Source organism: Tripterygium wilfordii, chromosome 2, assembly GCF_013401445.1.
Source record: "Tripterygium wilfordii isolate XIE 37 chromosome 2, ASM1340144v1, whole genome shotgun sequence".
Lineage (NCBI taxonomy): Eukaryota > Viridiplantae > Streptophyta > Magnoliopsida > Celastrales > Celastraceae > Tripterygium > Tripterygium wilfordii.
This window is the reverse complement of record NC_052233.1, coordinates 8,375,069-8,403,047: the sequence shown is the minus strand read 5'-3', so window position 1 is coordinate 8,403,047 and position 27,979 is coordinate 8,375,069. Positions and strand designations below refer to the sequence as shown.

Below are 27,979 nucleotides of genomic sequence, written 5' to 3'. Positions count from 1 at the left end.
TTTTATCACCCTTAGTTGATGCAGAGTAGATGAGGAATGAGGAGTTGCTGCAGAGCCCGGGCCTCATCTTTCCATTATCCTTGTGCTTGACTTAATTCATTGTAAGATGATATTTAATAAAATACATATGTTTTTGAATTACGAATTTTATAAATCGTACCCAGCAATTTATAAAGCGACCACTTCCAGTTCCAGCAACTAGTCGCTCAGGTTTAGCTGATTAACATGTTTAATTGTACATCACTTTCCTCCGTAGTGTATTTCCACATCTTCACCTGGATAATTGAATTTCGCACTAATCAATAATTTCAAATAAATTTATTTCAGCTGCTTTAGAAACAGAAGAAAATTCCTGATTCCAGACCTCCAATATTACTCCTATTCATAAAAATGAACCACAAGCATCAAGATAACAGCAGATGACAAGATCACAAAATTGGCAAAAATTACTCCGCACCAAAACCACTGATGAAATTTATTTTAAAAATAGGGTACATAGGTGGATTTCCTAAAGTTATGCCCATTTGCTACTTCACGACGGCCGCTGCCACCGGCATCGGGGCTTTACAACTTGAGCATCAAAGATGGAGTATTGTTGGGGATCTCATTTTTCTTCCAAAAGAAGTGAAGTGCAAAAGAGAAGGGACGACAGTTCCTCTTTTGTTGCTGAACCAAAACCCTGCCACCTTACCCTACCAAATCGGTCGAGCAGGAAAATATACCTGCAGAAAATATAAACATTAACAAAGCAATTTGCATGTAACAACCTCATTTGGCAATCCACAGAGATAAATCAGAATGAAAGACTGCTTTGTACCCTGTGAGAAGGTTCAGTATTTTTAGTTCCTTCCTGAAATAATAATGGTCACCAAATGAATAGACAATTTGCCTTTGTAGTGCATCTTCCTTTCCTTCATCATTGGATTTTCTCATCATCCGAAGCAGCAGCCATTTAATAGGTTTCAAACATAGGAACCAGGAATCTATAAGTGAAACCTGGACACATGAGAAAGTATTCATGAAGTGACACCTAATATATTTGAGCTTAATAAATGTTTGAGCTCTATATCTAGGGAACAGAAAAACATAAAAACTGATCCATAATCTCGGCATTAAAATTTAATGGAACTCCTAATTAACAGAGTTCCTGAAAATGAGTATTTAGGCAAAAGTAGATCCCTCGCATCATAGACCAGGGGCATCATTATTATTATTAGTATCTCAAAACCTTAACCCCAAGAATCAGGGATGACTAAAGTTAGGCCAAGGATGTCACAGAATCAAATGTAAGTTTCAATGATAATAAAAAGCAGTTTAATTTGTGATGAGGAGTTAAAAAGAAAGTTTGAGAAGCAATCATGTAAACGAAATTACAATACCTCGTACAGCTGAACCTTTTTTGAATCACGATATGTTTCAAGAAATGGCATGCTCCAAGAATCAACCATCGCCTATCATTAAAATGTACAAGTCAACACTCCAACATATATTATATACAACACATACTGTCATTGCAGGGTTTGTGTGCAAGGTTCCAATATATGATATATCGCAAATGCTGTACATTATCTGTAGTAGGGATCTGGGGAAGGTGAAGTATGCAACCCTATTCTAGCATTTTCTTTCAAGTAACCCGGGAGCAACCTTAAGAAGAAGAAGACTAACATTAGCATAACACCACAATCTGATATCTTTAACGTTCGAAGTGGACTCAGGGGGTGTTTGTTTTAAAGTCCCAGTTTAAGGGTTTAGTTTCATGTTTTGAAAGTTCAAGGAGTAAAATGCAATTTTTCCCTCAGAGTAGCAAAAAACTTCCAAGCTTGTCTTGACAATCCTTACCTGTGAGTTTGCTCGAAATGTAAGACACAGTAAAGATGCTACAGGGACTGCTGAGTTGTTGGCATCAATCACGTTTCCCTCAGAACGGATGGGAAGCTTTAAAGTTCTACCATTAGAATAACTCACTTGTAAGTCAGGAAACTTCACAGCTGCCATAGCAGGAATCATAATTTTATTCGCCATTGCAATCTGCACAGGACCATTCAGCCTTTAGAAAACTTATACGAAGTGACAACAACACGGTTTTTTTAATGCAACAACATGGTTTAGCGCTTAACTGAAAAGTCACCCATAAAATTAGTTGAACCAATCAATTAAACTGGTGACATGAAGCGTAGAATGTTCAACATCTACTTGATGGAATAATTAACTCATGATTCACAAATCACAACCCATAATTGATAATTAACTATTCAAGACATCTAATGCACCACAGAACACTCATCAATTCCTTTTCATCTTGAAATTGTGTGTTCATTCAAATACACATACAAACCTAAAACCAACTATGAGCAAAATGCAACACTGGGTAGATTATCCATATCAAAAGTACCAACAAAAACAGTAAAAATTCAACACAATATAGAATGCTATTTTGGACATTACCTTGCCCCCGTGTTGCTTGAGCTCTGAAATGTCAGCGAAATACCCCCTACTCATCTCATCTGCACTGCCCTAAATGACATTAATCCATCGAATCTCAACTCACTCTAAACATAAACAAGATTTTCATTCAAATAAGTAAAAGAAATACCGAATAAAACTTACAGCCTCGCGCGCTCTTTCTTAATTGCTTCCTTATTTCCAAACTACAAAAGAAAAACCCTTTTTCTCAATTCAACTGATATGAAGGAAAAAAAACACATACATTGAAAATTATATTTTTTTGGGGAACCATTAGAACTTCAAAGGAAACAAAGAATACCTGGTAAATGTCGAGGAAGCGAGCGGAGGTTTTCTGATAGAGGTGTTGAGGAGGAAGAAGCAACAGCCTCTGTTCGTGCGGAAATACGTGTTGCTGAGAAGTGAGAATCAGGGCTCTGGTGGACAACGTATGGCTTATTAACCGATTCAGCCTCGACATTTTCGATCGCTTTGAACTTCTGGATCTTAATTGATTTCTTGTAAACTCGCAACTGCGATCTTTGGAGGTGAAAAGCGAGAGCGAGCAATGAGTCAATGACTGCTACTGATTCCTTGACTATGTAGAAGAACTTCGAGCTCGAGGTTTAACGTTGGGCCTGGTCAGTGGACTAGGCCCATATCTAATAATTAAGGCCCGTCCAAGGTCATTTTTAATGATTTTTGCAAGCTTTAAGAGGTTTGACATTGGGCCCAGTCAAGGCCCGTGTTAAACCAATTGAGGCCTATATACGAGGATTTGAGACTCCGCAATTCCCTAACATCTACAATTCACATCAAATGATAGAGAAAAAGTAGATAATTTTTAAAAATAAAAAAATAAAAATGTGGGGTAAGATGACACACCTCTCAAGCAATAAGATTTAAATTGTAAATTCTAAAATTTATACGAATTGCTAAATCTCGAGAATTCTTATCGATAATATGATCGTAAACCTTAATTAGGGCTACAAAGATTCACAACTTTCCAATTCAAAAACGTTCTATTGAGATGAGCAGACAAAAGCAGTGAACATCAATGATGGTTTAAAATTTTCAACAGAGATTCACAATTTTCCAAGTCAGAAACGTTCTATTGAGATTAAAATTTTCAATGAACAAAAAAAGGCAAGAGATAAAGGGCCCTACCGGGATCGAACCGGTGACCTCTTGATCTGCAGTCAAATGCTCTACCACTGAGCTAAGGACCCATCTTGTGTGCATCGAACTAGATTAGTAAATTTGACGCAACTGAACCCTCTGCAACCCATTGTTCTACTTTTGTCAAACACCTCTGCTCATATTCAACCATCTATAGTCTGTATTTTCTAAAATTATGGTTCCGTCCATACTCTCGATCGGGGGTGGATCTAAGAAATGTTATGAGAGGGGGCTTGGTCTATAGGAGAGAGCGAAGCCGGCCTCGAAATTTTTTGTAGAACTATTTACAAATATCCAACAAAAATAGTTCAAATATATTGATATATTAATGTGATGATAAAATCTCACAATTTAATTTTCAACTCCAAGAGCCAAACTCTTAGTGCTCTCTCTCTTCAACTGCATACTCATACTCTTTTGTCTAGTCTAAAGCTAGTTCAGAGAAGGTATGAATAAGCCTTTCGAAAACTTATAAGTTGACTAGAAATATTATAGTAACCATTCAAAATTCAAAGATACACAGAGATAAGGTGAGACTTCTCACCTCCCGCTTTGAAGATGGCCAATAGAACGATGTATTTGAGAATCGGTTGATGAATTTGAAGAAAATCAAATGGAGACAACGGGCCAAGTTCTCTTGACTTAGTTTGATATCTCTTCTTATTTAAGACTTGTGAAGAGTTTGGTTTATTAGAGCTTATGGAGAGTTGGGTTTATTTTGTATTAAAAGAAATGGACTTATATTAAAATTTGGGTATATTTAATAAATTTTTTTCAAAAATTGAGGGTGGGCTCTAGGCCTACATTGGCTCCGCCCATGCATACTCTCATACTAAATTTTTCACGGTTTCCAAAGACTTCATTGACCTATGGGCAAAATATCATTGTGATTGCTCTAATGAACATTATGGAATACATATATGATGGCCAAGTCCTTATCATGGACATTGGACAGAAAAACAAAATAGAAACTATTGACACTTCAACTAAATTTTCTTAACGAACCAAATCCTTCACAATACAAAATCATATGCAAGAACCAACAATACAAACAACAAATTAAATTAGCATATAAATCACACTAAACGAAGAAAAAAAGAAGAAGAAAATTAATAGATTATAGAAAACAATCGATGGAAAAAGCTTTAAAGATCGGTGTCACAATAAGTCCTCTCGAAAGTCTTGTACTTAGAAAAGTGCAACAAGGGGGAACACGAGACCTTCAACGTTTGATGCCTCAACTTGATCGCTCCGACCTTATACCGGATCCTTGCCTTCAACTTGACATAGAATTCAACCTCTCCCGATGCCTTATCAAGCCTCATGTCCCGAGCCGCGCCTTGCGACAGCGATATGTCCCGAGCCACGAGGTTTGTTCTTAATCGAGTCACATTCTTATGAGGTTGATGGAAGGGCTCAAGAGTGTTGAACGCAATGGTTTGATGGCCATAAGCCAATGAGACCTCAATTGAGTCATAGTACATGGAGAGCTTACCGTTTGGGTTGTGGGCTCTTATGAGGAAATCGAACGAGCCATTGAGATGGTTGTAGTTCAGGTTGAAATCGTGGACGGAACCATCTTCAATTGTGTAATCGAGCTTCTTAGGCTTGATGGCTAGCCAAGTAATGAGTATGGCTAGACCCACAATGACAATGAGTGCTAGCAAGATTATCGCAATGCACCGGACCAGATTGAACGAACCGCGTTGCCTCATCACTGGTTGCGCCGGGGGGTTAGCCATTTTTATGAATGGTTTAATTCTGGAAGCTAGTGTTATCTGGTGTTCTGTGCATGGCTTGCTTGAAGCTTGTGAAGGTGAACATATGAGAATATATTAGCTCTGGTTAATTTCAATTTTATATTTTATTTTTGGTCTTTTGGATTTTTAATTGTACACTTTTTCTCTTTACAGTTTCTTGCATGAAACTCAAGAAATATACGGGTCTATTAGTAGGGTCGACATGGCATTGTTCTTTTCTTCTCATTGAATGTTATAAGATTCATCACAATCATGTTAAAAGAGTTAAAGCATTATATGTTTGGTGATGGTCTTATCTATAGCCCAAGCAGACACACAGATCTTTCATTTTCTTTCAAACATATCAAAGATATTGTCCGCTATGAATTACGGGTCTACATAAATTTATTTTTCATAAACCGTCGTCAATGAAGAACATCATATATTGAGGATAAATTGTAGAAAAAAGTGCTGCTGTAATAATGAAGCTTAATTACAATTACATTAATAAAAAATTTATAATAAAGTAGTCCTATGCTAAATATTCAAAAGACTACAATATTTTTAATTTATTAATCATACCATGGTTAATTTCTTGCTTGCGCTCTAGGGAATCCCAAGACTCCTTATATCTTTTGAGTTGTATGTTTCTTACTTTCTCTATCTTGGGAACTGGAATATATATATATATATATATATATATATATATATATATATATATATATATATAAGAGCACTACTGAAAATAGTGAAATGTACTTCCAAAAAAAAGGAAAATAGTGAAATGTAAAGGTAAGCTGGCATTAGTACGTACCCAAAGGCATCAAGTTACTTATTTATATGCCACGACAACTTTAATTGGATTGGATTACTTCGTTGCACGATTTCCTTTCTCTTTTGGTAATCAAGACAATCGGTTCTAATTGTGGAAGGTGATGGTATTTTCTAGTTACCTTTAATTCTAATTCGGACAATAATCCTATTTTTTTTTTTTTTTCACATCTAAGATCTAAAGCAATCTTAATTCACATGTATTAAAACCATGACTCTTGCTTTATGATATAGGAGATGATTTTGAGTTGTTTTAAAGTTGATTTGGGTTAATTTGGAGTTGATTTGAGAAAAATAGAAAGTTGGAGTTAATTATCAATTTTACCAGTTAGTAGAAATCATTTTAAGGGTGTGGCTGCAGAACTGGAGAATTTTTAAACGTTGTTCGTTTTCGATAAAATTTGATCGGCTGAAGCGAAACAACGTTTTGAACCGAACCAGGAGCTCCTGGCCCACCCTAGTTTTGTAAAATTTCATCGTTTAGGGTCTCAAATCAAGTGTTTTCTGTTTCAGGGGTGTTTTTGCAACCTTTTATATTTTATGTTTTACTTCATATTAGGTATGTAGCCGATTCTAGAGGTCATTATTTATTATTCTACCAAATATATGAAAACTCTAGAGAGTTTCTCTCAATTTCTGGTGGATTCCAATGTGTTTTTACATCAAATGTTGGTTTAATTTTCGATTTCCTTTTCTTTTGTTGATTTGCCTGCATTACTTTACCTCCACGTAATTCCCAATGCGCACACCACCTACTATTTTCATCAATGTAATTTCTTTGAAATGCCAAAACTAATAACTATTTCATGCAAACATATAATTCAAGTATTTTTTTTATAACTGAGAATGACATGAGACAAACTATTTTTGTCATCATGAACATCCGTTATGAATTTAAAGTCTAAATTCGGATTATCAGACATACGAATACATAAATTTCCCACCTAATGAGAGTAAGAAGGGTGGAATGTTAGACCGTGATGTATTGCTTCAAATAAATAGGGATTGAACTTAGGACTCTTCAAATCCATATGAAAGGATGGTCCGAATTTGGTGATGGGTTGCACTAGTCGGATTTTGTCCTATTGAAAAACAAACCTCTTTATCTTGAAATTTGACCCATTCAAGTGTCATGTCAAGATTTTTTTTTTCCCTGCAAATGCACTTGCGCCATTTGCACAAGAACCGAACATTCCAACACAATATGTTTTCCCATTTTTATTTTTTAATAATAACAGGGTAGGAGTAGGAGTATGACGACGAACAAACAAGGGTTGTTGCTAGAGAGCCACCTATCACTACTGGGCCACTGGCACTCGCAACGTGGGCCTTAGGTTTTTGAAAGGGGAAACACTAATCACAATTGGGCCTCCAGCCTATTCGGGCGCGGCGCTTGTGGTTTTACCCTTTTAGACAGTTGAGAGAGTTGTTGTATAAACTATAAAATATTAGCAAGGCAGGCAATAAAGGACTAAAAAGGTTAGGCCATCAGATGTGGAGCAATGGAAGTGGTCGGGCATATCCTTGGGAAGATTCGATGCGGCCCATCACCAAACTCACATGCACACAGCTCCCCCTCTCTTCCTCTTTCCTTTATATGTGTGTATATATATATATACCTCTCTCGGTCAATAACCTCTCCATGGTATGAAGTAATAATTCTCTTCAAGTTCACAATCCCCATTGCCAATTCAGCCCATCAAGGCCAACCCTATTCGGCCTTGATGGGCTGCAGTGCTTGAGATCGAGAGCATGGTTTGGGCTAATTTCGATTTGTTTTTGAAATAATTAATGGGAAGGCAGTACTGGAACTTCTAGGAGGGGCCAGTTTGTGTTCCTGCGTACAGGGCAACCTTAATCCTTTGGCATGTACACATCCATATGATCGTGATAACTGAGAAGTCTCGGAAGCCATAAGAGCTATACGATTTGATTGGCTTCTGTTTTGGTTTGCTTTTCATTCTCATAGACTCTGTATGTTAAAATATTCACGTGTGTTTGTACGATTGTTGAGTCGAACGGATATGAGCAATACTACAAACTCTCAAAATGGTTCGGGATAATTCTTAACCATCAATCTATGTAGCACGTGGAATACTCGTTGATTATGAACATAGATGTAAACATCACAAGATGAATCGGTAGATCAAATTTTAATGGAATATTGGGGTCCGGTGAACTCTAATAAGATTATTGGTTGTTTAGTAACAATAAGCTCAATATTTAATTGATAATATCATAATACTAGCATCCCATGCCTTGCAAATGTCGGATTGGGAGGAGAGTTGGTGCACCGGTTATTAACCTATTCAATTTTGGAACCATTGGATTGAAAGAATTAAATCCGACCGTCTATATTTATGGATTAATTAAAATATTGGCATTCTCCCTTCAACTCTCACTGGACCGACTCTTAACAAATTAAATCTTTCTAGTCTTTCACAAGTTTAACTAGGGACCAATTTCATATATTCGATTATACTTTTAGAAATTCATCCATCTAGTGCTTTCATCTACTTTCAAAAACTAACCTAAAGCAAACAAGATATGATCTACTACACTCTAGTGCTTTCATCAATCTAATATAACAAGAGGCGGCCATTGCGATTTCATTGATGGTATTTATTGATCTGAGAAAAACTAAGAGTGATGATAGTAGATCCGAAAACACTACAATCATACAAAAATTAAGAAAATGAAAAATTGTTCTATACTATTTTGCATCAACATGATCTGATTTGCATTGACACTTTGTTTATATCGACCCTGCCAGATCCAGATGAGTTGTCTTCGGCAATGCAGCGGCAACACATGTCGTCTGTGGTCGCAGATTAGCCACGAGGCCAGGAGAGGAACTCCTGGAGGATTGGGACTGGGAAGAACGTTTTCTCATTGGCGAAAAAATTGAGAAATCAAAGACATTAAGAGAGAATGTTTTAGTTTGAGAGGGGCGGAGAAAAATTATAACCATCATATTCGTCTCCAAATTTGACGCTATTGCATCCGTAATCCCCCAATCCTCCAATGTCACCTCCCCTTACCGGCACAGCAACATTTTGAACCCCTAATGCCTAATAGCCACGTGGCACTAAGCTGTTCCCTCCCGCCATATTTGATATTTTTCGAAAACGTAACCAATCAAAGTTGGGAGAATTACATTCCATTTCACCACTATGACGGCTGTAACCATGTACAGTACCATAACTGTACCATTCATACGACAGCACACAAAAAGGCACAACTTCCTACACGCGAGATGCGTCACGTGCTCAAAAGACGCCAAGCTGTCAACAGTACTAGACTACTAGCTCGAGCATTGGGAGGTGAATTCCACGATTGCCAGACTTGTTTGGTTTTAGAATTATTTATTTCCAACTAATTCGGAATTGTGTCGGCGAATCTTAAAGCAACAGCACTCACTAGTCACTATATTATTTGGCGGGTGGCCATTGGTTAGAGGCAAACGACGGCCGCGAAGCTTCTCGGCTCTCAAATTTATATTTATATATACTTGTGAAAATAAGATTAGGGTACAGAAAATATGTACAACACGGTTGCTTTGGAAATACATTTCTTAGACGATAATGCCCCCACGGGGTGCATTCGTTTCTCAAGCACTCCCAGCTTTATTTATGTGGACTTATCAATTTTTGCATATGTGGACGATTTTTATATAGGGATTTCATATGGTTGTTGATTTTGCAAATAGAGCCTTTTACTTTAAAAATATCCCTATGAGGACCTGATTTAAGAATTTTCAGATATATTTTTTAAAAAGTGACGCCAATAACTTGCATTGCATGAAATAATAAAAAAGAGAATTAAGGCAAAAAATCAATAAGGTTTTTGATTGAGTGTATTAAACTTTGTGGTTTTAAGTCCCCTCATTTTGCTTATAAGCAATATTGTTTTGATATATTACGATGTCATAGGGAATTAAGAGCCAATCTATATTGTTTGGTTTTTGTTTCTTTTATATATATATATATATACATATATTGTTATTTTATTTATAGATTAAAATTTTTGAGCCATTCACTTATTCAAATAAAAAAGACGTAAAATTTGAAATTTCCTTAATTAATTGACCGAACTTCTCACTGTGTTAGGTTCAACATTTCTTGGTCCATTACTGATTGAACAACAATTACATTAGGCTATTATGAGTACTATTTTTTTTACATACAATCGATCTACACTTGGTGTACCGTCAAAAAAATGGTATTATTTCGATTGATCACGAGTTTTTCAATAATTTTGATTTTAAATATTGTTTTAGGCAATTTTAAACTTTGAGACCAATTACATAAATTATAAAATTGAATTTTGATAGTTGGAGTGAGTAACGACTGATGACCATATTGTAAGTTGTCTTATCACAATATTCTCGTGAATTGGAACAACTTTTTTGGATTATTATGCAAAGTACAAAACAAGTTTTTGCTTATTAATAAGCTGTCAATCTTAATTTGTCTACATATCAAATCAAAAACGTCAATGAAATAATATTTGAGATTTGGTTAATGTATTCAACTATAAAAGTTAATTTTATAGTGCAGAAACAATTGTCTATTGTGAGAATTTTAAAAATTTATATTCAAGTAACGAAATTTTATAATATTATATTCCGAGGGTTAAAGTTTTATATCATTTTACTTTGTAGTCCTAAAACGAAATAAACATGTTTTGCATAATTACAAATTTATCTTATTTTTACCAAGTGCTTTAGATTTTATATTTGTTTTTTGAAATGAATTCCATGAATTTAAGATAAATGAAAGGTAATTTTATATTGGAAATTCAAGAAAAAATATGCAATGTAATTTGTTTTCATGTTTGTATTGTTATTTATTTGTAACACAAGGGCTGTCAGGGGCGTAGATGCAATAGGGTTATCGAACAGAAACATACACGCAAGAAACAAATAGATGAGAGACATTCTTGAAAATAGTTAAAACTAGAAAGACCACCATTGCAAACCCGAGGGGTAGTTTGGTCAATCTATAAAATTATAGGTGGTCTTTTATCTTGCCCCGTCTCTCTCATCCTCTGTTCCTCCTTCCAAAGAAACTTACCTGACCTTATATGTCTGTATTCCCAACGCCCACTTAAAACCCTAACTTTTCATCCTCCAGTGAAAATTTTAATCCACCCAGATTTTTCACATTCAATCCAATCCAAATCGGTAACGGGTGTATCAGCCTGATATACAGACGCCAGAAGGTACATGCATGTCTTGATTTGTAATCTGTCTTATCTGTTCTCACATCTCAATCGCCAGAAACCAGAAATCTAGGGATTGAACCCATCTGTGCCTTTTTCGATGGCCAACGGTGCGGACCCGGAGGCGTTCGTGGTGCGTTCTACTATTCGAACGGGCTTGAAGAGGGAGTTTGCATTCGCCTTGAAGTCCCAGTCTGAGATCTCCGGGTTATTGGGGCGTACTCGGGCTAGGCGGGTTCAGAACGGGTCAACAGGAGGTGGGTTATCTCAGAATACGACCGGCATCGAAAACAAGCGCTTGAAGACCGATGGCTCTGAGGATGGAGCCGCGGAAGTTCTGGAGGGGAGCGATAATGTGGAAGCACTGAGTGAAGAGGAGGCCAAAAGCGACGTGGTTGATCCTGATGAAACTATTTTGATTGAATCAAAAAATAATGATGTGGAGGAAGAGGTTCGTGCTAAGGGATTGGTGACAGAAGGGGATTTGAAAGAGGGTGACAATGCAATGGAGTTGGACGAGAGCGAGAAGGAGAGGAAGAAGAATACAGACTCGCCAAAGGCATTAGTCAAGTCGGATCAACAGGAGTGGTCAAATTGTTCATTGCCAAAGTTGGTTGATAACATATATGACGGAGACTTAGAAAGAAAGAATGAGGATTTGAAGGATGGAGCTTGTTGGTCTGCCCATAAGTTGGTGGTTAGCGATGATGATAGAAAGACGGAGGATATGCTAGCAAATCCGGATTTGCAGAAAGAAGAAGGGGATTCTCAATTTGAAGAAGTGTCTAGTAAGTCGTTACTGATTTCCGTTGGAGATATTGATAGGAAGGAAGATGGTATATTACTGACAGGGGATGTGAAGAAAGACGAAGTGAATCATGAACAAGACGAGGAAGGGATTCCTGGGCTGTCAATTGACTCGGTAAAAACTGATAGCAAAGTAGATAATACTTTGTCGCTTGAGGATCCTTTGAGAAGATTTACACGGTCTGCATTAAAAGGTAAGGAAGTGAAGCCTGTGGTGACTAAATCGATGGGGAAGTGTGGTGTAGGAGAGAGTAATATGAATCGAATTTCTTTTGGTGGACGGTTGGTTGGTACTCCTACGAGTCTGTCGAAGAATTCTGCTCCGAAGAAGTTCCCTGCCAAGTTAAAGGAACTTCTTGATTCGGGTATATTGGAGGGAGTGAAAGTGACATATATCAGAGGCCCAAAGGTATGGTTTCATGTTCTGAATTTGTAATTATGTTAGTTTGGTAAGTATCTGGCGTGAGTTTTAATCTTGATATGTTAATTGTAGGTAAGAGGACAAGGAGAAACCGGGCTTCAAGGAGAGGTCAGGGGCTTTGGGATAGTATGCTTTTGCAATAAATGCCAAGGGAATGAAGTAAGTATTGTGTATGGGTATGAAATGTTAATGTGGATCCTTAAAGTTTTAAACTCTTTCATTTTTGTTTATTTGATAAACATACATGCTCTTTTATGGTCCATGCAGGTTTGTACACCAACTGTTTTTGAGCTGCATGCTGGCAGTGCAAATAAACGTCCGCCAGAATATATATACCTGGAGAATGGGAATACACTTCGGGATGTCATGAATGCATGCAAAGATGCCTCCCTGCAGATGTTGGGGGAAGCAATCAGAAATGTTGTTGGTTGTTCGTCCGTAAAGAAATCAACCTTCTGTCTGAATTGCAGAGGTTGCTTTTGCATCATCTTAGACTTGCTATGATGTATTCTTTATTGCTATATTTGATGGTTTATTTAAAATATGAACATTTGCTTGAAGTTTAGGCTCTCTTTCTGAAGCTGGCTCTGGAAAATCTGCGATACTTTGTGGTTCATGTGCGGGGATAGTGGACTCTCAAGCTAGCTTGGTGCAAACAGCTGATACAGGTCACGGGAATGGACACCAAACAGCTGATACTGGTCATGGGGATGGACACCAAACTGCTGATACTGTTCATGGTTTTGGACACCAAACTGCTGATAGTGGTCCTTGTTATGGACACCAAACAACTGATACTGGTCATGGGTATGAATTTTCCTGTGTTTCTCGACATTACTTTCTAGTGCAAGCAATACTTAAGTTATCTTTGCCGTATTTAACAAAAAAGTGGGATTTCACGAGAGGTTTGATTTAGCTTCCTATACTTGAAGTTTTAATTCATGCTTTAATAAGGAGAAAGACATGGATAAAATATGACAGCACTGTTCATCTTTTGTTTACATTACAAAACTGTTTCCTAGAAATAATCGTGCAATTATTTGCTTTTCTTTTGTTAGGTATTGTAACAAAAGCTTAGGAATCGTTGAAAACATTTTAGTTGTACTGATGATCTTGCTATAAGACTACTGTAATATGTAACTCACTATGGCATCTTCTTGCTATCAAAGAACAAAGTAGCAACTTTTGTGGATTGTATAGATGTGTCCATGGTGTCACGAAAATTGTTGGCAATAAGTTCATAGCAAATCTGTCAGTCTGTCACCTTCTGCCTTCTTTAGTGATATATATTTTTTTCCTGAATGCCATACTACTTTTAGTTATATTTCAGCAACAGATAAATTTATGGAATTAAATTAGCAACAAGGCAACATACATTTCATTATATATACAGAGATGTCTGCAACATATCAATTGGGATTATCTGTTTGTTAATATATCAAGATGAATAATCTCTTACCCATTATTATTACCTTCTTTTTGTAAACTTTTCTAGTTAGTAACTGTCTCTTTTTGTGTCCTGTCAGAAATACAAAGCAAGACCCAGCTCAAAATTCGTCTGAGAAGGTGCTAAAGTCCAGTTCGTCACAAAGTAAAAGTCAAGGAAGAGTAACTAGAAAGTCAGTACTTTGGAAATATTTTAAATTTTGAGTTAGTTGCATGTATTTTAATTCAATGATCGCAGCTCTAATTTTCCCCATCTGTTACCTCCTTTATAAAAGGGATCTGCGGTTGCATAAGTTGGTTTTTGAAGAAGATGTATTGCCAGATGGAACTGAAGTAGCATATTATGCTCGTGGGCAGGTTGTTTCCATATCAATTAGCAATGTGAAGAACCGTGTGTTTTAATTAGTTTTTGTTTTGCTCAACTTCGTATTTTACTGGACAGAAACTGCTGGTTGGTTATAAGAAGGGATTTGGAATTATTTGCACATGCTGCAATATTGAGGTAAATAAGTTTCTACAGTAATGCCATTTTATTGTGTATTTTGTCATATTTTAATATTCTATGTATTTTAATGGGCAGGTCAGTCCCTCAACATTTGAAGCACATGCTGGCTGGGCATCTCGTCGCAAACCGTGAGTATCTGTTTGCAGAATTTAGATTACATTCATGATGGTCCTCTAGCTGTTTCTGGCAATAAAGAACCCAAACACTCTAGAGAAGATATTTTCTTTCTATACCATGAATGATAGTTTGTGACAAGGTTGGGCCGGCTCTTTCTAAATTCAATGTCATTTAGGCAGTTGTAATTACTGCTTTATTCACATTAAGTTATATGCCAAAAGTACTTGATTTATAGTTATATAGATGATATGAATATATGAAACAATTCTAATTCTTTGTCTTGGGGTTTTTTGGCAGTTATTTACACATTTATACTTCTAATGGTGTATCTCTCCATGAATTATCAATATCTCTATCAAAAGATCGAGGGTTTTCTACAAACGATAATGACGACCTCTGCCATTATTGCTATCATGGGGGAGATTTGTTGTGTTGTGATGGATGTCCGAGGGCTTTCCACCCAGGTAAACTTCCGACTTTTTTTTGTCATTGGGACTTTTCCTCAAGTGTGGGTTTATTGTAACATACTCAATTTTACAACTTAAAGTCATTGGAGCACCACAATTTATTTATAGGAAGTTGGAGTAAAAGTAATACAGCAAGGGTTATGTTTGTTTTATTATTGACATGCAAAAATGGCTGTCAAATAGCAAAGCAAGGAAGTATCTCTCAGAAGCGGGCGTAAAAACATAGGGGTGCACAGACTTGACAAATTCTTTTGTAACCGTTTTGTCTTTTGTAAGTTGTTCTCTTCTTAGAGGGGTAGCTGGATAGCAAGAACCTAGAAAGAAACTTGCCATTTGTGGAAAAATTGAAATGACTTCTTTGGATTTTCATACCCTCTCTTAGTCGTGTCTTTCCCCTTCAGTTTTTTATTTTTTTACTTTTCATTTTTTAATTTTTAATGATGATGGTGATGGCGATGGTCGTATATTTTGTTGCACTCTTATCCTCAGACATGCATATCTTAGGAGATGGACCTCATCTTGGAATTGTTAATGATCTATAAATGATAGGCATTGCTTGGTAGCACGAATCTGTTTGGACATTTCCATAACAACCGTTTAATGCGTTTTGGAGATTTATATCGTAGTTCTGGATGATTTTTTTGCTTATATATGAAATTATGGTCATATTATGGGTTTTTGTTTCTTTTAAGCACTACGAATGTTTTCAGTGGTATTTGTCTCTTTTTTTAATTGTGAATTAATTGTGTCTAGCATTATTTTATGAATTCAATGAAACAATTAAGGGTCAAAAGAATTTCTAGACTTTTGTTCTTTGTATCTGTTTATGTAGGTTTTGCTTTACTTGTGGCCTCAAATAAAGTTTCTTTTGCATTCAAAAATAATAGAAAAAAAGAATTCTTTTACTAAAAGCTTCCTCGTATATTTTTTAGATTTCAGCTCACCCTATCAATGTGCAACTTATTGTGGTTCTACATGTAAATTTCTCATCTAATTTACTATCTGGGCCAATTGCAGCGTGTCTTTCTCTGGCAGTCATCCCTCGTGGCACATGGTACTGCAAATTCTGTGAGAATATGTTCCAGAAGGAAAAATTTGTGGAACATAATGCTAATGCCATAGCAGCTGGACGAGTGTCAGGAGTTGATCCTATTCAACAGATAACCAAGCGATGTATCCGAATTGTCAAAACTCCTGAGGCTCAATTTGGTGGATGTGTCTTGTGCAGGTTTGTATCTACTGATTTTGCAAATTTGAAACAGTCAATTTTGTAGCCATTAATTCTACTTTTGGCCATTATGTTACAATTGTTATTCTGCAAATATACTTATATTCTTGCTACTCATTCAATTAATTTTTTTTTGGCCTGGTGCCCTAAGTTTATATTCTCTGTATCGTTTGATCTTTACAGAAGTCATGACTTCTCCAAAATAAAATTTGGTCCTCGCACTGTTATTCTTTGTGATCAGGTCATTTTGCTAATACTCAATTATCCTATTCTAGTTTTGTGGTTTTTAAATTTTCGGGTTTTGTTATGTTTATAATTGATTGTTGTACTTTATGCTTTATTTTTTCAGTGTGAAAAGGAATTTCACGTTGGCTGTTTGAAGGATCACAACATGGATGACCTTAAGGTGCTGTTTCAATCTCTTTTAATAGTACACTTCCCCTCTTCATCCTTCCTTCCTTGGACCATCTTGCAGTATGTCCCCCACCCAACCTTGTGGACACAAGACTTTATTTTAGTTTAAGGAGGGATTGTACCGCTAGGCCCACGGGCCATTGGCGTTATCATGCACTTTGCTTGGCTCAAAGTTTTAGTGTTTTACTCAATACTGTATTGTTGATGTCACTTGAACAACAGGAGTTGCCAGAAGGCAATTGGTTTTGCTGTGCAAACTGCAACAGAATTCATTCTGCTTTGCAGAAGTTGGTTGTTCATGGGGAAGAAAAACTTCCAGAATCGTCTTTAAATGCTATAAAGAAGAAACATGAAGAAAACGGGTCAGAGAGCATGGCGGACCTTGATATAAGATGGAGGGTTCTTAGCGGAAAGATGTTCACTTCTACTGAAACTAGAGTGTTACTTAATGAGGCTATAGCTATTTTTCATGTGAGTAATTTTTATTTTATGGCATTGATACTATTTTTGAATGTTGAAGATCTTGATGACCATTGACCAATTCTCCTATATACCTTTTTGGTGCCTTTTTGGAGAAATATGTTGTTTTGCAAAGTGTTAGAAATGTAGAACTCATAAAGATGCACTTATCATAATGATGCTGTCATTTGCTGTGCTATGCTGCTCCTATATTTCGTCTCTGTAGATTTTTGTTGGGCGGTGCTTTGATGCATTCTGGTGGCAGTCCTTAAATCTTCACTTCAGAGGGATTCTTTTTACTGTAGTTAAATCTTCAATTGATTTTCCACTGATTTTTATGCTGTAGGAACGGTTTGACCCCATTATTGATCCTTCAATTAAGTCTGATAAAAGTACGCGGGACCTCATTCCAGCTATGACTTATGGGTAGGCTTCACTGTTTGCTTATCTACGTATTCAATTTTGGTGTCATTTTAAGATTCTGATTATTTACTGCTGCATTAAGTTCAATTTTGAATGATTGCACTAATTCATTTTTGCAGAAGAAACTTTAAGGGCCAGGAACTTGGTGGGATGTATTGTGCTGTATTAATGGTCAAGTAAGACTTTTAACAGAATTTGCTGTATTTTCTTGTAGAACTTATAATTTACACTGGGCACTTTTGTTATGCAGCGGTGTTGTTGTCTCTGCTGGAATCTTTAGGATTTTGGGGCAGGAACTGGCAGAATTACCTTTAGTCGCTACAAGGTCCAGTAGCCAAGGACAGGTGATTATCATCTGCCATCATGCTAATGATCCCTCTTTACTTTCCTTTAGATTAAGTGTTCCCTCCATTTTCTTTTTGGTCCAATAAGTTTCAGTGGATGTCTAATATGAATCAAGTAATTGTTGGCCGTAGGGTTACTTCGGGTTGTTATTCTCTTGCATTGAGAAGCTTGTTGGCTTTCTCACGGTGAAGAACCTCGTGCTTCCAGCTGCAGAAGAAGCTGAATCTATCTGGTTAAATAAGTTTGGTTTTAGCAAGCTAAGCCCAGAAGAGGCAAGTGTGCTTTTCACATGTTAGGTCCTGCCTCTGGGAGTAGAAATTGACATGGGACTAATTGTACGCAATATTGTGTATCTGCAGCTTTTCGAGTATAGGAAAACTTACCAGATGATGATATTTCAAGGGACATCTATGCTGGGGAAAGCCGTCCCGAAGTGCCGAATCATTGACAAACAGAAGAATGCTTGAAGTATGGGTTTACTGGAGTATCTTTTTGTGCAGCCTTTAAAATATACAGGACATCTTTGTGTACAGGAAACATGCGTGATAGGTGAAAATTTTCAGCTTGTTTTACCCCTGGTTTTGGTAAAATACAAAGAGCAAAGCAGTAGGTTTTGGCTATGGATAGCAGAAAATTTTGAAATTTAGCTTGAACTAGATGTCAAATAGAACAGCTGTTGGGGGGGTCTTGTTTGGGATATACTCTTCTTTTTTTTCTTCTGAAGACAGCTGTGAATTTCTTTTTCAGATGGTCTGAAATAGGATGAGTATCTGAACTATATTTATCCTGTGCACTCTGGTATTTTTGGATTACAAATTCCAAATATCAGTTGATCTGGTATTTCTTTTTTTGGGGGGTGTATTTTGAAGGTCTCTCTTTTGACGATACTGATTCAAAAATGATGGCATAATAAATGTGTTAGCTTTGTTTGGTAGAGCATTTGAAAAGTAACGAATTGCATATATGCTGTCTTTAAAATGTTTATTTTAAATGCTAACATGTATGCAGCTCTCTAAGATGCTGTGATTGTTTGTTTGTAGAAATAATGCGATAAATATAAAAACTCTAATTCTATATTTTTTAGAATTCTATATATATTATATATAATCCTTTTTTTGTATTTATATTTATATTATTAATATTCTTTTCATTTTTGGTTTTATAATCAAATATTGTATATTCTTTGATATTCTAATCAATATCATTTTTTAATATAATAAATAGAATTCAAGGATATTGTGCAATTCATTCATTATAAAACATAAGTAATAAATCATCAAATTGTTCAACATCTCAAGTAATTTACAGATATGTTCAACACAAAAAAATGCTACTATAATTTTGTGCAATTTCCATAATCAATTGCAACAATTTCAAACAATTTTGAATTTTATTATTCATCCAAGTATTTGGGGTTTAAAGTCATCGAACCGTTACAAAGCGAATTCCGTGCAATTTTCATAATCAATTGTAACAATTTCGAATAATTTTGAATTTTATTATTCATCTAAGTATTTGGGGTTTAAAATCATCTACCCGTTACAAAGCAAATTCCGAATTGTTTGTGAAGCAGTATCAACTATCAAGCGGGAGATGTTTGAAATTTGAAATTCAAAATTCAAAAAGGAAAATTATTCAATATTCTTCCTATATTAAATAAAACCCATTTTTACGGAAGGGCGACATATTTACCATTTCGCCTCCACAGAAGTTCTCTTTACTCCATTGCATTCTCATATCCATCATTCCACTCTCAGCGCTTCAGAGGTACGGATTCTTCTATATTCACCTTTTCTCCTCTGCATCAGTAGTTGACTAGTTGCATCTTCATAACCAATCAATCTGTGTTTCTGATAGATCGAATATCCAGTGAAATCTGTTAGAAGGAAGAAGAATCAAGAAGTGAAGGATGGGTCAGATCCAGTACTCTGAGAAATACTTTGATGATACCAACGAGTATAGGTAATTTTGGTTTCTGTTGTTGTCATTTCGTTGCGATATATGACACTTTATTTTGTGATCTTTTGTTGGAGTTGATTTCGCCTAGATTACGAGTATAATTGATTTTGTTTGGGGTTCGTTGATGGTATCCGTGCAGGCATGTGGTTCTTCCTCCTGAAGTGGCAAAGCTGCTCCCCAAGAACCGGCTTCTATCTGAGGTGATAAATTTTGGTTTTAATGACTCCTCAAACTCCTTTTTCTCGGTTTAAATATACAATTGCTCTTGAGTTATGTTCGTGTTTCTTCATTGGATTCAGTTGTTATCAATGCTAGTTCGTGTTTTCTATTTCGTTATTGATAAATTGAATGAAAAAGGGAAAGCAATCATACTTCCTGGCTTTTGATATAAACCCTAAATTTTGTGTTCCTTGGTCAGTGGATATATGTCTTTACGAGATTAAAGAGCCTTATTTTAGAATTTAGAACATGGATGGAGAGTATGGAAACTGCACCATTGTTTTATAATTTGTGACAAAATGTTGGTAGCATTCAGTGAAAGGTGATTAGGTTCCAATTCTGAATTTTATGGTTTGTGAAAGCTTGATCAATTGCAGATCCTCCAGCGCACACAACCACATTATGAGATTGTACTGCACTCTTGTATTGTTTACCAATCCAGTTGCTTTACTTGCTAGTTCGAACAAAATTACCTCTGTTGTGATCCTCGCGGATTGAATTCATCATTCTCAAGCAATCACCTATAGATGAATCACCCCTTGGAAGAAGTCCCGTGTCTCTTTGTTACTTTAGTTCTGAGATTTGTTCTCTCCTATATGTTATATTTTTATGAGGAATCCTATTCCCATTCTCATGGATATGCAGGAGCACATCCCCTTTATGAACTTTATATTTTTATCTGGGGTTCTGGATATACGAGTCCCCAAGTGACCTTTAGCAAGCTTGCAATGGAAATCTTGAGATTTAGTCGTGTCTTATTTGTGCTATTGCGAGTAATGACTTTAATGTTTGTATACTGTAATCCTGAGACAATGTGATGTGGTTTGGCAGAATGAATGGCGTGCTATCGGTGTTCAGCAGAGCCGTGGGTGGGTTCACTATGCAATTCATCGCCCTGAGCCCCATATTATGCTCTTCAGGAGGCCTCTGAACTATCAGCAACAACAGGAGAATCAGGCTCAACAAAACTTGCTTGCTAAGTGATCTTTTTAAACTCTTAATATGTTAAAACAAATTCATTGAAAGCACTTTAGGGTTTATGCTCTGCATAAACAGTTGAATATTCTCTGGAATTGCTGGTATTGTACTTTAATTTTCTCTTATGGAGAAGTAAATCTTAAGCTCTTATGTTGTTTAAACATAAGGGTCGTTACTATTGTCATCTGCACTGATTGATTAAACATATGGCTGTACTTCTAGCATATTGCTTATGTTTTGTGGAGGAAAAATGAAGTGAGTCAGTTGATGTTCTATCATTTTATAGCTTACATGTTTGTATCTATGTTTGTTATAGTTTGAAAACTGTGGTTTTTCACGGAATTTTGTGGTTCACATATTTTCAAACTGATATATGTAGAATCGTTGGTGACTTGGTTCACAGACCCTCAGAAGACGGGGCAAAATTTTGTCTGGTTCAATGATCAAATTTGTTTGATCGGGATTAAACCAAGTTTAGATATGAGTTATATTTCTGAAATTTGGATCCAAACAAAAAATTTGTGTCCGATTTAAAACTGAGTTTGAGTATTAATACATAAATCTTGTTTGGTTTACTTATCCATAATCTAGATTGTAACCCGAATTAGGTTATTATTTGTTTATACCAATCCGGGTTTGGTTATCAAAGTAGTTTGGGCCCTGGTCCTAGGGGCATTGCTAAGAACTATTTGGGCTAGTCCAATTAAGAAAAGTATTTAGGCTAATGGGCTTTATGACAGATTGGGTTTTCGAAGTCCAGGAAAACTCAACAAGGGCCTAACTGCAATCCAAGAACTAATATGAGGTCAAAACATAGTAAACTGTTTAATGGAAGGCCAATATTGATAAGATCACGAAGACGAGGTTTTCGGTTGTGGCAATGGCTTCATCATCCGCAGCAGCGACTCTGTCATGGCTTCATAGTTTTGTTGGAACCCCGAGAGAAACCACAAAATTATCTGGCAAAGGAACGGTTATGTCGGTTGTGGCTCAAAAGAAAGCTAAGAAGTCTTGAAAGGTAATTATTTTCTCTGCAACGAAACAGTAGATAGCTTGGTGTCTAATTATTTTTGGGAGGTTGTTATTGTTAGATAATTTTAAAAGAGGATATGCCAGACCTGGGAAATAAAGGACAGCTTCTTGATGTGAAGCCTGGGTACTTCAGGAACTATCTTCATCCAATGGGCAAGGCTCAGATGGTCACTCCACTTTTGCTCAAGTAATGTATTAACTCCTCCATGTATATTGATTTTTGCCTCGCACAATGTTTGTTATGCTGCATATGGCATTGATTTCCAGTCTCCTATTTGCATCTGTTCTTTTCTGTAATTTAGGATATTATGATAGTGCACAACCTTTTGATGCAAAAAAGATAGGTCAGTATTCATTGCATTCGTCTAGAAATTCCATTCAATAAGGCGCTTATATTCGCATAGCATCAAATTGAAACATTGAAATAGGAGAACATTACTGATTTACCCTATGTTGAGATGATTTTTAGGATTGCATTTCACGATTATGCACAGGATAAATGAGCTTGTTACCTACTACCAAAGCTAAATTTTCTTCGTATTAAGTTCAGTTATTATTTCCTCTTTAGGGAGATGCGGATGGAAGAAGAAATAATCGAGGCTGAGAAAAAACAGGTAATCAACTGCTTCATATATATTTTGCTCTTCTATTCCAGAAGCCACAACTACTATAACAGGTTCACAAGGTGTCAAATTTAAGTTTAAATGTCTCTCCAGCTGTTATGTTGGGTGACAATTCTGAGCTTTTATGTTTTTTCTGTGTGTTTGTTGGATTGTGGTAAAAAGTATGAAATCTATTTCTATTAGAATTTGAACTAAATTTTGTGTTTCCATATAGTGTCCAGATGCCCCAATGATCCATTACTCTTCATCTGTTAAATATATTCCTTGCCAGTATAAGGATTTAATTAGAAAATTTATTTCCAAGCTTACTCATGGATAGAAGAACTATCATCATCTGGGATAATTTAATCCTACTCAGGTAAAAGAAGAGGCACAACAACTTGCTTTAATGTTTCAAACTTCTGGAGTTTTCAAGGTGAAGCACAAAGGTGGAAAAGGAAAACAAATATTTGGAACGTGAGGTGGATCTGCTGCAACATCAAGAATTTATCATATGTTTTCTCGTATATCATGTCTCACATAAGTATTTTGGCAGTGTAACTCCTCAAAATCTTGTTGACATTATCAAGGCACAGCTTCAGAGGTACCGTTTTCCAAACTATGTAGACTTTTTTTTCATTATTATGTTAAATGTAGACTGGGATCTGACTATAAGTGACCATTTCTAGGCCCATGACCTGTCTGATTTATACTTTTAAAGTACTCTAGTAGCATGTAAATAATTGTCTAGAAATTGGGGGATATAATGTTCTTCTCTGACTATGAATTGATGTTCAGGGCTCAAATATGATATTTACTAATTGCTTCATTCTCTGCGTGCTTATTGATGTTTAGGGATGTGGACAAGCGAATCGTTTTTCTTCCGGAGATTCGAGAAACTGGAGAATATATAGCAGAACTAAAACTTCATCCCGAAGTTACAGCCCAAGTTAAATTGTATGTCTATGCTAACTAAAGGACAGGCAACTTTTTGAACTTCAGCTTTCTGAACTGATAGTTTCTATGAGAAACTTTCATCCTTATGAGGTATGCTAACCGCTGCAGCTGGGAATCATTTAAACAGGGAAGATAGTTTCCTCTAGTACCTGCATTTGGGCAGTAATATTATGTGTTACTTTTACATGGACATTTAATTTTCTGAAAGTGTTGATTAGCAATACTATCTTTGTACCATCCATCGCATGGAAGAAAGAAAGGATGTTACTCACTTATAGATAGTTTTGGCTTATATATATAGTTCCAACTTCAAGGATGTTACCTGTTTTTCTGTTGTGCTTAGGTGAAGATCTTAATGGTGTTAAGATCATAATCCAGTGTGGCAGTGTTTATTAACTCAGTATATTTATGAAAGTTCTGAGTACTGATAGCATGATTTTCTTAAAATCTAAAGGGTCTAAGAATGTTGAAAAACCTACATGTGTGTTGAAAATTAGATTCCTATGCTTCCAGTTATTCTCAACATAAGTACTAGTTGATGAAACTGCTCACTAGTGTCTTGAGTATGCATACATAATACACAGATCTTACCCTCACATAAGATGTGGAGACTGTTTCTAGGAATTGAACATATGACCTATAGGTAGCAGCCTGCAACTCTACCACAGGGCTAAATGTTCATTTTGTAGTGAGTTTGTATGTACGTCCACATAATTCAAAGTTTTTTGTTGGATACTTGCAGGAGCATGGTATGTGGTGGTCAAATTCATAGAGATGCTAGTTGGAACATGACAAACATGTTTGTAACATATCTATATGGAGACATACAAATCTCTCTCTTGGCTGTGATGATTTTTTTGTTGTTGTTTATTCTCTCCCCTATCATCCCTTAGAATTACTTCAGTCATCCATGTTTGTTACTTTTGAAAAAATTTAACGATTTAAGTTTTTAACATTGAATGATAGTGTTAAAATCTCATTATCAAAAAAAAAAAGAGTGATGTTAATATTTTATAATGTTGAAGCTTTCCAATAATGATGCTGCGATTTTGAATTGGTCATGGCTGATGTAATTTACATTGGTGCTTTGGAAATGAATTATCAGATTGCTGTTTTGAGTGGTCCTTCACACACTAATGAGTTCGTGTGTGTGGACCTCTGTACTTATTTAACAATAACTAAGGGGGCAAACAATATGGAAAGTTGAAAGGTAAGGTTGTCATCATTGATGAGACAATTTTCTTTGAGGTTAATGTTATTATAGTAGTATATAAGAAGAGATTTGCTGATTTAATGAATATTTTCGGACTCCTCTCTCTTGCAGTTGTCAAATTCGTAGAGATGGCTGTTGGAATGTGACAAACATATAATACCTCTAAAGGGTCTTGGAGACTTGGACGTTAGGAATTTTTAAAAATTCCAACGGGTCTCAGTTGCAATCATCAACAGCTACATGAGATGGATATGGGATTCAAGTCGACTGTGGCTACTCTATCTCTTTGCTTTCTGCTGATCCCTCTGGTTTATTCCTCATCTACTCAAGAGGACTAAGTTTCATCAAAACAACCCAGTAAATTCTCAGGTTGAGTCCAAGCAAGGCAAGGCATTGAAAGGTCATATTAGAAAGAATTCTCTTCTTGAGAACCAAGAGGGAGGCACTGAAACAGTAAAATTGGGGGCAACAAGCATCCTCCTCTTCATGGTGAGGTATGTATTAGTACTCCCCTACAGAAATTCAATTTGAATATTGACACTGGTACTCCTCACTTGTAGGTGCCCTCAATTGAGTCCCGCGACCATGCTTGCTATAACCATAATGTGTATGAATCACGCTCTTCCGAGACCTCCAAAACATTTTGAGACACACCATCGCCAATATTTGATCTTGAGTACCCTGTTGGGTCTTTTTCTGGGTTCTTCAGTCAAGATCATGTAGGATTGGCGATCTTCTGGTGAAAGATCAGGTATTTATCGAGGCAACAAGAGTGTGATTTCCTATCATTAGAGGAAGAGTTTGATGGCTTCATGGGACTTGCATTTCAAGAAATGTCAATTGATAATGTTCCACCTATTTGGAGTTGTGGTTAATGAGGAATGCAAGGCTGCAGTTTCCACATTTGTGACAAAGATATATTAAGGAAACTCAAACCAGACGATACGATAGACCCAAGGACAATATGCGTAATGTAAGGACAATATGTGAAGAACTGTCAATTGGATTTCAGTAGCCAAATCTTCTTTTTTCCTTTTGAACTCGTTATCTGAACAAAAGTTGCAAAATGTATGAAAAACATGGGATAGCCTGGTTTGTGATCATATAAATACAGCAACTCTAGTAAAGAAATTACCCGTGTACTAACTGGATGACGTCTGCCTTAACTTTTTTTTTTTTTTAAAAAAATGGGGCCTACCAAAACATCAGTACCACAACAAAACTGCCCAGGATCGAACTGGGGACCTTCAGTGTGTAAGACTAACGTGATAACCACTACACCACAGTAACTCGATGGTAAGTTTGAATCGAATAATATATTTTTTACGTTTATGAATATATCGGGCAATGAAATTTGGGCTGGGAACTTGTCTTTTGGGTAGCCCATGCAGATAAAGTTGGGCAGAGAGGATGGGCCTGATAATCAGCTCAGATAACATGTACACATTTTGAATTCCACCACATATTTTTTTCTTTGAAATAAGGGTTTGGAGAGGGGTAAAATTCGAACTCATAACTTAATGAATGGATAATCCCTTACATACAAAGTGATTGTCGTTCACTTCGTTTTATTAAACATCCTAGTTATATATATAATAATTATATATAGTCATTTGGTGACAACCGAATTAAAGACGCATATCTGCCAATGTTCCTTCACATGGTAATGTCTCACATTACACGTACACGCACTTCCCATTGCATAACACTACCATGACCATGGGAAAACCTAACCCAAATTAATCTGTGAAACCAATATAATTAGGTGCGTTCACCAAAATAAGTACGTACTACTGCCAAAAAATAAAACTGAAGAAAACCTAGCTAGCTCACTTGATCTCTTCACATGATTCAGAGGTTTCATATAAGACCAAATTTAATTTGCTTCTTCACTTGGCCGGTTCTATATGGACATACACCAGCTGACTGATGAAGTTCGGCATACCAAAAAAAATCCATATATATAATTGGATACAGGAAGCTGGTTCTGATGTAATAAGAGATTGAACTGGATCAAGTTAATTGGGAATCGTAGTACTATATATATACAGAAGAATATTGTCTCTTTCTGCTTAGGATAAGGATATATATATAGAAACGTATGGAAAAGCTGAGGAATTTCTTTACCCATCCAAATATCTATGATATTGGAGAGCACGCCACCTCAATGTATCTCAATGGATTGTCCCCTCGCTAGCTTATCACTGTTGGCAACGAAATTGCCAAGTCACACAAAAGTATCCATACATCTTCAACCAAATTACATGGACAGCTGTTGTTATTGACTAGAATCAGTTGAGCAACTACGTACGTACGTACATACATACATGAATTCTCCTATGCGGACTCAAATCAATGACTTAAAATGCGGATCACTTTTTGAGAGTATGAATAAGTTAAATGATAAGTGAAACCCACTGGTTTGGGTTTCACATGCTCCAAAACAACGGTAAAACATATATAAATATTTTAGGTTCTTTAGTTTAAGTCCGCATGAGAGAATTCCTCTACGTACATACGTGTATATATATGTTTAAGTTGGCAAGAGTAGGGTTGCACACATCTAAGCAAGGTGTGTTAGGATGATTTTATTCATATATATGGAAGTCTCTTTGAGTAGTTGAGTGGCCAATGAAAGAGAGTGATCTATTGAACAAGGTAAGGTAGTAAGGGAGTTTGATTTAGAATAATGTGAAGGAGAATATTAGGAAGTTACATGACAAGCTTAACCCCTCCCACTACATGTGGTGTTGTTAATGATGATCTCTATATATGTAATGTTGACATCTCACGCAATGTGTCTCTACATGCCTTTGCCTACCAGCATTCACCAAAACGTGCACATAACAAACTCCTTAATTATAAGTGAAGTGTAACTGCATGTTTAAATCACCAACACCAAATTAATGCATAAATCCACACCTCTCATACAATCAACTATATTGCCCGCTTTAGGTTTATCGATTTCCGTGG

The 27,979-nt window shown here is 36.2% G+C and overlaps 4 protein-coding genes, 1 non-coding gene and 1 pseudogene across 8 annotated transcripts; 3 read left to right on the top strand and 3 right to left on the bottom strand.

Moving 5' to 3' along the window:
• Nucleotides 1-305: 305 nt before the first annotated feature.
• LOC120016453 (mitochondrial ATPase complex subunit ATP10-like) lies at nt 306-3,009 on the bottom strand. 4 transcript variants are annotated; one of them, XM_038869237.1, is made up of 7 exons: nt 2,765-3,009; nt 2,608-2,648; nt 2,446-2,509; nt 1,840-2,028; nt 1,380-1,451; nt 818-996; nt 306-722 (listed from the first exon to the last, which is right to left on the bottom strand). In XM_038869237.1, the coding sequence occupies exons 1-7, from the start codon at nt 2,921-2,923 to the stop codon at nt 605-607; spliced, it is 822 nt and encodes a 273-aa protein (XP_038725165.1). In that variant the 5' UTR covers nt 2,924-3,009; the 3' UTR covers nt 306-604. The 4 variants fall into 4 exon arrangements, with proteins under 4 accessions (XP_038725165.1, XP_038725173.1, XP_038725179.1 ...); XM_038869245.1 differs by having other exon boundaries at nt 455-722; nt 2,446-2,504; nt 2,765-2,859; XM_038869251.1 differs by having other exon boundaries at nt 455-722; nt 2,446-2,514; nt 2,765-2,843.
• Nucleotides 3,010-3,599: 590 nt separating this feature from the next.
• TRNAC-GCA lies at nt 3,600-3,671 on the bottom strand. Its single transcript has one exon. It is a non-coding gene; the product is annotated as a tRNA-Cys (tRNA).
• Nucleotides 3,672-4,500: 829 nt separating this feature from the next.
• Nucleotides 4,501-5,433, bottom strand: LOC119981731 (uncharacterized protein At1g08160). Its single transcript, XM_038824846.1, has one exon. It carries the CDS (start codon nt 5,361-5,363, stop codon nt 4,767-4,769), a length of 597 nt encoding a protein of 198 aa, XP_038680774.1. The 5' UTR covers nt 5,364-5,433; the 3' UTR covers nt 4,501-4,766.
• Nucleotides 5,434-11,248: 5,815 nt separating this feature from the next.
• LOC120015059 lies at nt 11,249-18,907 on the top strand. The gene is made up of 18 exons (XM_038867266.1): nt 11,249-12,630; nt 12,715-12,801; nt 12,910-13,114; nt 13,209-13,449; nt 14,169-14,261; nt 14,364-14,445; nt 14,531-14,590; nt 14,669-14,721; nt 15,008-15,174; nt 16,195-16,405; nt 16,589-16,646; nt 16,755-16,811; nt 17,042-17,290; nt 17,625-17,704; nt 17,821-17,877; nt 17,952-18,045; nt 18,178-18,318; nt 18,406-18,907. Exons 1-18 carry the CDS (start codon nt 11,515-11,517, stop codon nt 18,511-18,513), a joined length of 3,159 nt encoding a protein of 1,052 aa, XP_038723194.1. The 5' UTR covers nt 11,249-11,514; the 3' UTR covers nt 18,514-18,907.
• A 785-nt stretch (nt 18,908-19,692) lies between these two features.
• LOC120017141 (cyclin-dependent kinases regulatory subunit 1-like) lies at nt 19,693-21,480 on the top strand. Its single transcript, XM_038870251.1, has 4 exons — nt 19,693-19,813; nt 19,904-20,008; nt 20,145-20,205; nt 21,056-21,480. Exons 2-4 carry the CDS (start codon nt 19,956-19,958, stop codon nt 21,206-21,208), a joined length of 267 nt encoding a protein of 88 aa, XP_038726179.1. The 5' UTR covers nt 19,693-19,813; nt 19,904-19,955; the 3' UTR covers nt 21,209-21,480.
• Nucleotides 21,481-22,039: 559 nt separating this feature from the next.
• LOC120005056 lies at nt 22,040-26,137 on the top strand (annotated as a pseudogene).
• Nucleotides 26,138-27,979: the final 1,842 nt, after the last annotated feature.